General features: G+C 36.1%; 1 protein-coding gene across 1 annotated transcript in view; it reads right to left on the bottom strand.

Moving 5' to 3' along the window:
- lrp1ba (low density lipoprotein receptor-related protein 1Ba) overlaps window positions 1-12257 on the bottom strand; it is a 185657-nt gene that overhangs the window by 23767 nt on the left and 149633 nt on the right. Inside the window, 4 exon segments of the mRNA XM_057325867.1 lie at window positions 3487-3634; window positions 4292-4398; window positions 6888-7004; window positions 11513-11632. Of these exon segments, the coding sequence (XP_057181850.1) occupies window positions 3487-3634; window positions 4292-4398; window positions 6888-7004; window positions 11513-11632 (492 nt within the window).

The raw sequence follows: 12257 nt of genomic DNA, 5'->3' as shown, positions 1-12257 counted from the left end.
GTAGAAACTAAGAGTTTACAAATAGACAATTCCCAATCATTTTTCCTCCACATTTTTATTAAACTTTTCAAACTTTTTATTACGAAATACAGTCATAAAAATATCTTCCATAATAGCACGATGACTTAGTACTTCTGGTACATAGTGTTAAATGCTTGGCCAGATAAAATTGCTGTAATTTTGATTCTGAAGCGCTCGGTAGGAGCACAGATGGCGATCGATATCACAGAAGATGTGTTTTACAGCGGATTACAAAACGTTTTGCCAGTTAAAGAGTGCAGCGACTTTTTGCGCTTGCTCGGTTGGTTAATGTTAGAAAAACAAAACACAAAGCAAAACAACAACAAAAATCACAAAACCAACAACACAACATTAAACAAAAACAAGAACAAATTTTTGCATTTGCTCTGTTGGCTAATGTTAGAAAAACAAAACAATAAAAAATAAAACAAAAGCTTCAGATAAGGAATATTATAAAACGCTTTGATTTTACATATAAAAAATAATTTTTTTTGCACTTACTTGATTTGTTAACGTTTTAAAAATAAAAATAAAAAGCAAAATACAAATCTAAATACAAAGCAAAACAAAAACTAAACACAAAACAGATCAAGAATATAACACAAAAAAATCCAAATCAGTGTATTTTTTGTGCTCCGTAGTTAATGTTAGAAAAACAAAACACAAAACAAAACAAACAAACAAACAAACAAAAAATGTATAAACAAATCTGTGGACTTTTCGCACTTGCTTGGTTGGCTGATGTTAGTTTTAGTTAGAAAAGGTGGTTTTATTCTTAGGAAGAAATTAAACATGTGAAAGTTACATGGCTAAACTGCTTTTTTTAATGTAGATGCTCGTCAAAACACTAAGAGATGTTTCTCATTCCCGATGGCCAATAAATTATAAATTGAGCTAATGATGTATTGTCCTGTTCTCATCAAAACGGCTTTACATGGAACAAAACTCTATTGTTAACATACAAATAAACTTTAGCCAATTCTTCCTATAGGCAAACTACACAAGTTGCATAGGGCCCTTGCACCACCAGGGGGCCTCCTTGAGTACCGAATCAAAATCACTATAACGTAAACAAGACGCAGATTCAACTTTCTGCCTTCGGAGTGTTCGGTTACAAATTTTACAGGAATCATTTGGAAATTGCCTTTTTAATACTTAGCCCTCTAAGCGCCAAAGTCGCAGAATTGCGACAAGACATCATACTTCATAAAATAGGCTGTAGATCCTAATATGGTGTAATATCTCATTTGTATTCCATACCACTAGATGGCAGACATGTAGTACTTCGATTCTAGACCAAAATGACGTCATGTTCCCATTCAAAGTGTTTGAGCAAATAGCAGAGCAAGTGAGCTATCATGAGCTATCATAGCGGAAGCAGTTCAGTTCAGAGCGTCACAGTAAATTGTGAGATTTGTGAGAGAAAATTGCCAAATTGCTAATAAAAGGTTGTACCGCGAGGGTGTGTTGCGAATGTTATTCGCCGATTCTGACTCTGAAGGGGAATATTTGCCTTTTGGAAATCACGATCGGTCGTCTAATCACCACGCATCTCCTGGTACAGCTGTGCAGCGCAATGGTGCCGCCGTGCAAGGCGCGAATGTTCACGAAGCACAAACGAGCGATCATTTCGACCCTTTTCCTAACGGAGATGGGGGTGGCAGGGGTGAACGTGGTCATAGTGTCCATAGGAGAGCTGTTGCTAGAGGTAGAGGCAGCTGATTGGGCCGATAGCTGGTCAACTGATCAAAAAATAGGCACATGCATTTTACTATGGCACAGTAATATAGTAATAATTTTACTATAGTTACTAATAGTTTTACTATTGATTTCCTCTTTTCCTGATCATTTGGAATAAGGATCAAAGAGTAAAAAAAAACATGCAAATAAGTTCAAACATCAATTCAATATCTACTATTTCCTGAATATTATGAAATTCAAGTTGGCCGCCCCGGATGACGTCATAATATGCAAATTAGATGAGTATATTTACACCCCACATAAACTTTTGGTCATGCCCAACATTTTTCTAATTTACAGAAGATCTCTATCTTTAAGTCCTTTCAAGCCACAAGCTTTTGAAATCTTGATGTCAAAATCCAGCATGTTTTCCAAAAACCCTGGCGCCTAAAGGGTTAATTTATTTAATTACTGTGACATACTCAGACATCATGCAATGCGTGCAGGTGATGACATTGTAACGGCCACTTAGAGCAGTTACGGTAGAGAGGAAACGTGGCAGCATGTACTGAATGGAACAGTTTTGGAAGACGAGAGAACCGCTCTGCCGACTTCTGTCTTTTTTCTTTTCTTTCTTTGCTATTGTTTACCAATGTGGTTTTGTCAACTTATGCAAGTGTCATGATTCTGCCTCATCTTGTCATGTCTTTCTTGATCTTGTGGCAGAATCACGGCAGGATCCCCTGTTTAATGTGGAGAGAAGCCGTTTTGGCCTTCCATATACTCCCTCTCTCCGGTGTTGCGTCTCTGTTCCCGCCCTTTTGTCTTGTTATTGCTTGTTAATTGGTTCATGTCCCGCACCTGTCCCCTCTTGATTTGCTCCCCTTTAAATATCCTCATGTTTCATTGTCCTTTGTTCGGTCATTGTGTGTTTGTATCTCGTGCTTACCTGTGTTTATACCTCTGTGCATGTTTCTCTGTGGATGATATTTCCCATGTCTAAGTAAGTCTAGTTTAGTGTTAGTTTATTGTAGTCCTGTCTAGTGTTGTATTTAGTCTTTGTTAGTTTAGTGTAATCAGTCTATGTTCCTGTGTTTCCCATTTATCGTGTCTTGTTTTTCCCCATCGTGGGTTTTTGTTTTGTTCGTTGTTTTATTATTAAAGTCTTGTTAACCCCTTCATCCTCGCTGCCTGCAATTGGGTTCTTCCCTAGTGTTTCATGACAGCAAGTACATATTTACAAAACATTTGGTTTGACTGTGGATGTTCGATAGTCGTGAATTTAGGGACTGTCTCCAAAGTTACATACTGTACACATTCATATTCTAACTTCAATCGCATTTACAGGGAATGACGTAGTCACAAAACCAGCTATACAATGTTCATGTGAGTCTCATGTGAGGTTTTTTGTCTTTCAGTTTTAATTTGTTTAAGTGTGTTAATTGATTTATCATTTTATATCTTATAGTTTACAGTTATGCTCATCCAATTTGAACTATTACGACAAGGGCCCCTCACAAAGGTTTGCATTGGGCCCCAGACGTCTAGGATCGGCACTGCTAGCATTTAACTGTTATTTTTAAGAGATGTTATAGTTATAGACTGGGATGTCATAAAGGTTTGAAGGTAGGTCGGATCGAGGACTTGACAAAGATTCAATGCATTCTGGGGCCAGGAATATGGCGATTCACTTTAGATAAAGGTGTCCGCTCGGTGACGAGTGGTTATAGAGGTGCTATGCTAGCTGTCCGTTTTAGATCGTTTTGTTTTATTTAAAGAGCAAACCTGTCATGGCGGTGTTGGCGGGGCTGCAGTTGGCCTCATCTTCTCCGGTCTTGCAGTCTTCCTGTCCGTCGCAAAGCCATTTGACGGAGATGCACAAATGATTCATGCATTGAAACTGATCCTCCGAGCAGTGGCTCTCGCATCCTCTCTAAAATCACATCATATTTAATAATGATATAATAAAGATATCATACGTTATATAACAGAAATAACATTAATATCAGTACATTATATAATAGGGATAATATATAATTATAATATTAGCACATGGTATTGAAATATTATATAACAAATATCCCAATATACCGTCACTGTCCTTCTGAAACCTTGGATGTCCAAATTTGCTGTTTTTCAGGAAATGGATAAAACACTTTTTGAAAGATTAAATGCTGTGTTGTAAAAGGTGACAAACACCCTTTAAATGCTTTTTATTAGTTAGATAATTGCAAAACCCAGTGACAAACAAAGGGTGACTAATAATAATGATTTTTGACAAAAAATAAACATCACAAGATACAGAGATACAAGGTTTCAAAAGCGATATTAGGAGTAATATATAGCCACTAAATGTACACATTATATAATAGCAATAATAAATAATTCACAATATTGGCACATTACATAACATGCAATAGTATAAAATCACGACATCTGCACATTACGTAATAATATATAATCACAATATCGACACGTTATATAACAGAAACAATATATAACATCACGATTTGTGTGCGTTTATATGTCTAATAACAGATAAATGGTAATGATCAACAGTATGACTAATGGATCTGGTACTTGGTCGAACCTCATCCGAGTTATCAGTGCAGTCGAAATCTCCATCACAGCGAAAGCGGGATGAAATGCACTCTCCGTTTGCGCACACAAAGTTTTTCGAGTTGCACGTGATGGGCTCTACGAGAAGAAAAAGAGGATTGAGCTACTGCCACCAGTAAGACAAACAAAACCAAATAAACAAGGAAACAAAAGGCACCCAAACTGGTCAGTGAAGAATCTTATGAATGGTTTTAGAAAGACACATTGAAATGTCCTTGTGTGACTGTCAAAAAACAGTTTGACAGAAAGAATGCTAAATGCCAAGGTGACAAAAGATAGGAGGAAGAACAGACAGAAGAATAGAGAATGACAGAAGACAGAGAACAAGATAAAAGAAACAGAAGAAGATAAAGGCAGTAAATGTAAGAGAGGAATTGGTCTTCTGTGCGGATCCTCCAGCCTCTATTATCAGTCTCCCTGCATCCGTCTCAACACCCCACAGATTATCTGCCCCGACATCAAGACTCCACGACCTAATGAGAGCCTGTCCGTGATGTTCCTGTGCCACTTTCCCAAGATGAAACCTCTCTCTGCTTCATATATCTGGATATTACATGTGTTGAGACCCACTTGTACAACCCACAACAAACACAGAATGACCCGGATAATACAAAAAAGTGAAATTAACTTTATTCAAACATACACAAACAAGCTAGCTAAAATGTAAATGAGTCAAACAAGTTTCGTTAGTAGGCCATGCTTGTTAGTATTGTTAAAAACAGCCTCTAGGAAAAGATGTCACATAGCTACAAGAATAAAAAAATCGCATGTGTTTTAGTGTCTGTTGTGTTGAGAAATCGGCTTTCTTTGAACTGAGATGTGCGAAACGATCAACGCAAACAAGAATGAACTCAATTTGAAATCCAGCTCCCACACAGTTCATAAATCCTCAAGACCCGCATGAGAGCTTTAAGACGTTGTATATCTTTAGTAAGTAATGTGCGCCAACCGCTAACAGAAAACTGACGTTGATTTGTTTTGAGTGCTTTGCGTTGATGTGGCTTCTCTAAACTTGATAAAAATAGTAACTAGTAGTTAAAAGCGCTCTTTAAAATACATTACTACTACTGGGAAAGAGATTCAAGACACAAATGATGCCGGAGAAGATGCAGGTTGAAACAGGTCTGCAGCCATTAAAACCAAACTGCGGATGAGGGTTTGTGATCAACTCCGCCATTCAGTGCAACATTTCCACCGCTGACTGTCAATCAAAGTCACAGGGCTGAAAAATGCGGCTGCATGGATGGAAGGCAGCAACATACCGAGAAGACAAGAAAAATACCTGCCTGCATTTCGGGGAAATTGAAATAATCACCTCTTGTGCAACACATTCACTCACGCAAACTTCGACAACTTTGGCGGTTTCTCGCTCTCGACAAAGCAGTTTTTTTTCCTGCTTTTGCCCTAAAAGATGTAAAAGCCTTCACACTTTTCCATCTTTTAGGGCAAAAGAAGGAAAAAAAAACCTGGAGGAACAAGTCACATCAGGACCACGACACAGGGATGAAACACATCCTGCGTGAGAGTCAAGCACTTTTCAGAGGGGATAAAAAAGCATGTGTCAAACTTGTCAATCCTCGACGAAGATGGAAGTTGTACGTGCCGTGAGATGAATTCATTTATAGCTTTCAGATACACTGCTTTATCTGTATGTTTGGATATGCAAAGGAATCTTTAAAGCTAGGTGTCCGCAGACAAGAGGAAAGCAACAACATAACAGCGGATTACAAAACTTTTTGCCAGTTACAGAGTGCAGCGATTTTTTGCGCTTTTCGGTTGGTTAATGTTAGAAAAACAAAACGCAAAGCAAAACGACAACAAAAAACACAATATTGAACAAAAAAAGGGTTTTTTTGTGCTTGCTCGGTCGTCTTATGTTAGAAACACAAAGCAAAACAAAAAACACAAAACCAACAACACAATATTTAACAAAACCAAAAAATATTGCACTTGCTCTGTTGGCTAATGTTAGAAAAACAAAAAAACAATAAAACAAAAAAAAAGCTTCAGATACGGAATGTGATAAAATGCTTTGATTTTACATATAAAAAACAAAAGCAATTATTTTTGGGTAAAACACAAATCTAAACACAAAAAACACAATATTAAACAAAACAAAAATCCAAAGCAGTGTATTTTTTGTGCTTGCTCAGTTGAACAATGTTAGAAAAACAAAACACAAAGCAAAACAAACAAAATTATAAACAAATCTGTGGACTTTTTGCACTTGCTTGGTTGGCTGATGTTAGAAAATAATTAACAAAAAACACAACAAAACAATATAAAAAACAAAAACAAAAGCTTCAGATGAAGGAATGTAAAAAGATTTTTTGATTTTGTGAATGAAAAAACAAAAGCAGTGTTTTTTTGTGCTTGGCTGGTTAATACAACACAAAACAAAACACAATATAAACAAACAAAAAAAACCTAACAAACACAAATGGTTCAGATAAACGAATAAATCATGTTTTTTATTTTATGTATATGAATTCAAAGAGCAACATTCATGTTTTGTTCATCAATGTTTTGAAAATATCTAAAGCAAGTTTAGATGCAGAATGACTTACTGCAGTTTTCCTCATCAGAATTGTCGCTGCAGTCGCTCTGCCCGTCACATCTCCAGTGGTCCGGTATGCAGTTGTTGTCCTTGCATCGAAATTCATGCGGCCCACAGGTCTTCTCATCTGCTTACACAAACAAACAGAGTTCTCAAAACAAACACATCCTCTGTCGAAGTTTCGATTGCCGATAGTAACATCCACTAGAATTGATTGCTTCATACTTTAGACCTGTAAAAACAAATCAATGTTTACAAAACCGTTTCATAAAATAACTTTTTGAACTTAAAGCATTTACCTCTAATGTCAACAGGAAAAGTTACATGTAAGCCTGAACCTCAATTCAACTTTTTGGTCACACACACAAAAACTTGTATACTGTTAAAATGTACAACGTATACAATAGAAATCACACTTTCATGTCTTCGCTCTTTAATAATCAGCATTCAAATCTCATCTTTTTGACTACAGGAAATCAGAAATGCAATTTCCCCTCGTCTGAATGTCAGAGACAGCTAATCCGGCTATCATGAGGGAAGATGAGAACATAATGCATGATTAATTGACAATCGCAATGCTGTGTTTGAGCGCTAATTCCCAGACTTAAAATGACATTATGAGAATTCTAATTCAAAAAGAACAAGGCAGGAATATCAAGATCGATTCCTTTTATTTGTTTTCTTTTTCTTTTTGAAGGTGACTTGAGCCCTGAAGCTAAATCGAAACAAGGCGAACTAAGAAAGTAGCTGAAAAAATGAATAATAATATAATGAACAATATGATTAATAATTCTGGAATTGTTTACAAACATATGTTGTTTACCTGCATTCTGTGATTTGTATGTTCCAAAAAAATCTCGAATGTTCTAAAAAAACAAAAACAAAATGGAGGCGAGACACGCAAGAGCAGAATGAAACACAAAAACACAATAACGTTTATCAAACATCATTTGCTGTGGTTAGTAAGCCAGTGACGTTCAATTGCTGTACTTTTCGTAATATCTATTCAATGCGTTATCTGCCAAAATAAAATAAAATAAAGCAAATGTTTCAAAGCAAATATTGACATACAGTATTGATTGTGATACATTTAGTTATTACAGTTACAGTTTAATTTGCTCTGATCTCAGCGTAATACCAACTAATCATTGTTTTTGTATTTTGTACGGCTTGAGTTTGCGCTCCATGCAAGATTCACGGTGGCCGACACGAGGCGGGTGAATAATTCCAAATAAATAAATGAGGCTCATGCTCAACTGGAAGATGCCACATCCAGAAAATTAAGAGCGGCACTTGACGCGTCTGAGGCCATAATGTAAATGTTTTAGGAGAGCCGGATCAAACGATCCATTCTTCTGTAGCGGGGTTAATGCGATCCTTTGATGTGACACAGCAAAACAACTTCAACAAACCCTCCAATCAACATCCAGTCACTCACTTTAACTTTTTTATTAGACCACCTGTCATAATAAAGAGAAATCACAAATATTTTAGGAATCCGTCAAAAGCTCTTACTTTCACTTCGGTGGACATCCCCAGGGTTCTCATCTCAGTGAACCTATAAATACACCCTACCAATATCTTCTGATCTTTCATAAAATCCCACGGCAGGCAAATGCCTTTTATCAAAAGAGATGAAACAAGATGAAAAAGATATTGATTTTTGAAATGAAGATCCACACCAGTGGTGTTCGGACACTTACGTAAGTGTCTCGTTTTTAAAAATCAATGGAGTATTATGCAGCTAAATGTGAATATTCCATTATAATCTCTCAACTGATGTTGTAAAGTGCGCGGGTGTGTTTTGTGTAAGGGGGCATGTAATGCAACCCATTCTAATAATAATAATAGATGTGCGTGCAATATGAAATACGCTTTCTTCATACTCATTTCAAATTCATACCCTTTTAATTTACTATATTCTTTTAATTAAAAATATGTAAGTGGATTCACACTTACATATCCTGTTTCGCTACCTTATTTCAGATTCAATTCAAACTGGAAAACAATAGGAATTCATATAACATTCTCAATTCAGAGTGATATCTGCAGATTCTGAAGATTAAATTACTATTTCTTAACTTTCTGAATATTATTAATTCTAAATTGTAGAATCTTGATTTTTAACATTTTCTATAAACAAAGCACAAATTCGTTGCATTTTCCTGTCCTGCCCTGTTCGAAAAATTGCTTTTATCGACCAATACCGATTATTGGCCGATATATCGGTGCATCTCCATTCCCGATTATTTGTGTTCTGATTCATATAATATGCTTTTGGATTAAAAAAAAGGTTCAGAAACGTTTGGGAAGACTTCCTCACAGGTCCCGAAAGATTGTAACAGCAAATTACGGTTTACTTAACTTTCAATTTCCCTTCTTTGCACTGCATTAAACCTTCACTGTAATGAATCCCAATGCGTTTTTTGGCCCCATGGAGAGGCAGGACTCAAAATTGGTGTTGGACAGTAATAGACAGCTAATGTGCCAGATGACCATTAAGAAATGCATAGAGAGACATCATTAAAGGGGTGATATGACACGGCTGAAACGAATATTATGGTTTGTTTTAGATGTAATGCAATGTGTATACAGGATTTAAGGTTTAAAAACGCTGTATTTTCCACATACCGTGCATGTTTGTATCTCCTCTTTGCCCCGCCTCTCTGAAACGCGCAGATTTTTAACAAAGCTCATGGCTCTGAAAAGCGAGGTGTGCTATGATTGGCCAGTCAACCAGTGCATAGTGATTGGTTGAATACTGCAAGCATGTGACGGAAATGTAACGCCTCTTACCATATTTGGAACATCAGGTTCCAAAGCAATTGTACTGACAGGTACGCCCACCTTACTTGCATATACATTTGGCGGTCTTAGTCAAATCATACCACGAACTGACGTAGATTTGTGGGGGTGTGGTTACACGAGGCGTTTCAGGCAGGTCTGGGTGAGCATTCGCTTTTAGATAGAATGCATCTTTTGTTCCAACACTTTTTGCAATTTTACGTGTCTAATACATGCATGGGCAATTTATAACGCACCAAAGACACAGAAAAACACGTATTCACGTCATATGACCCCTTTAACAATAATTAAAAAGACTTCTCTGTTCTATGACACAGTGATGCTTAAAGATGTGTACAAAGGGACAGATATGCAGAACATAAGGTGTTTGTATAACGCACAACATCTGCGAATCTACTGAAGCTCTATATTGTAAAGGACTCTACAGTCTGTAAAGACGTCGCCTTGAAGGAGCTCTCCTATACAGAAAGGAGGAAAATATTTTGTGTTCTGAAATCTGAAGTCTAACCTTCAGCACACACGATTCTGTAGCACTTCTCCAAAAGTTTTCTGTGTCGTGAGATCATCAGGAAGACTCAAGCGAGAACACACAGAAACTCAGCTGTTGATGGCAAAACGAACGTCAGGTTTCTCAACGTGTCAATCTGAGATACTCAGAGTTAGTATGGAAAGCAATGTCTAACCTGCCTGAATGAATACATTTACGATATACAAACTAAAAAGACTACACTGTATAAAGAAGTTCTTCTTAAATTTTATGTAAACTGGAAAAACAGAAATATACAGTAAAATATATTTTCCCCCTGGAAATAATGATATATATTACATTGTTTTCCCCATTTTTCTTGTAAATGTGTTGTCTAATTCTGTAATTTTATAGTTTTTGACCATATTTCAAGAATAAACTGTAAAAATAAAACTTGAAAAAAAAACGGACATTTTCTGGCAGCTGGGGCGCTAGAAATAAACTTTAAAATAACGTTTTTTCCCTGTAAAATTACATTTCCCCGTTTTTCTTTTAAATTTGTGGCCTTTTTCTGTAACTTCACATTTTTTTGACCGTATTTCAAAAAATACATAAAAAATCTGTAAAAAATAACAAGAGAAATTCGGTAAAATTACAGGGATTTTTTACAGTGTATATTATTATGTATAATATCTCTATTTCTGTATTTCTTATCTTTATTCTATAGATTTTGAGATAAACTCAAACTCAAGTAATGTGAGCTATGCCATCCACAAGGCTTTTATGAAGAGAAACAACTGTGACAAAGTTGATCCTCATAACTACGCAAGTCTTCTGAGCTTCGAAAGAGCAATTTCTGAGCAATAATGTTTCTATATACTGTAAGCTACATAAACCACTGGCAGTCAAAATAACAGCTTTGTGGACACATTAAATGCAGATCTTATTATGAAACACTGCTCTTTATAAAGCGAGAAACATCTCCATAATGTCATTACATTAAATAATAAATTTTGGGCCCAATGTGGAAGGCAAATCAGTTAGTTGCTCAGGAACCGAACACAACACAACCTGACATGGCTCGCCCTGAGAAAGCGTTAGCGGTCGGGTGAGCGGTTTCCGACTGAGGCTTCTTACCACACTAGTTCATCTTCCGACCCAACGCCAGGCGTAAAACCTCCACAACATCTTTCATGAAAGTAAGCAAAAGCTATCTTTATTCATCCGAGTCAGCCTTCTGGGTAAACAGACGGTGCAAAATTAAAGCAAATGGAATGGTTTTAAAACGACGACTCTTCTCAGAGGGTGTTTGGGGGTGGTGATGATGTGCGTGAGGTGATGTTCTTTGAAGTCGACTGACTCACCGCAGTTGGCTTCGTCCGAGCCGTCAGCGCAGTCGGGGTCTTCGTCGCACACCCACAGTTTGGAGATGCAGTGCATTGTGCTCTTGCACTGAAACTGGGACGGCGAGCAGGTATTCTCAGCTGGAGAGACAATAAGAGATGATGTCAAACAACGAAAGCTGAAGACCATTTTACAGACATGTTTTTTCTGAAAAAAAGAAATAAAATCAAATAGAAAATAAAATCAAATAAAAGAAATACGCTAAATTTAATTTTTTTAAGAGGTTATGCGTGTCATTTTCTGATGATAAAATACTTCCTATTCCAACTACTGTAAATACAGACACAAATATAAGCCATTTACTGTATAAGCCAATTATTTGTTTTATTTTACATTTATTTATTTATTTAGCAGACACTTTTATCCAAAGTGACTTACAAAAAAGAAATCATACAATTTTTAAAATATTTTGTCATGTTTTCTATTTATTTATTTTCAAATGGTCACTCGGTTTTTATTTTATTTTAAATTGTATTTTACTTAAAATGTTATTTTAAATATTACTTTCCATTTAAAATTTCATTTATTTAATATATTTAAATTGTAATAAATTTGTGTAACGTAACGTAACGTAACGTAACGTAACGTAACGTAACGTAACTTAACTTAACTTAACTTAACTTTATTTTTCCAGCTCAAGCAATAGATATTGATATTCCGCTTTTAGTCAAAATTAAAAAAAATATTGAGATATCAACTTTTACA

The sequence above is a fragment of the Triplophysa rosa genome, linkage group LG25 (genome assembly GCF_024868665.1).
Source record: "Triplophysa rosa linkage group LG25, Trosa_1v2, whole genome shotgun sequence".
Classification (NCBI taxonomy): domain Eukaryota; kingdom Metazoa; phylum Chordata; class Actinopteri; order Cypriniformes; family Nemacheilidae; genus Triplophysa; species Triplophysa rosa.
Note: the sequence above shows the minus strand (reverse complement) of the source record. Positions and strands in the feature narration are given on the sequence as shown.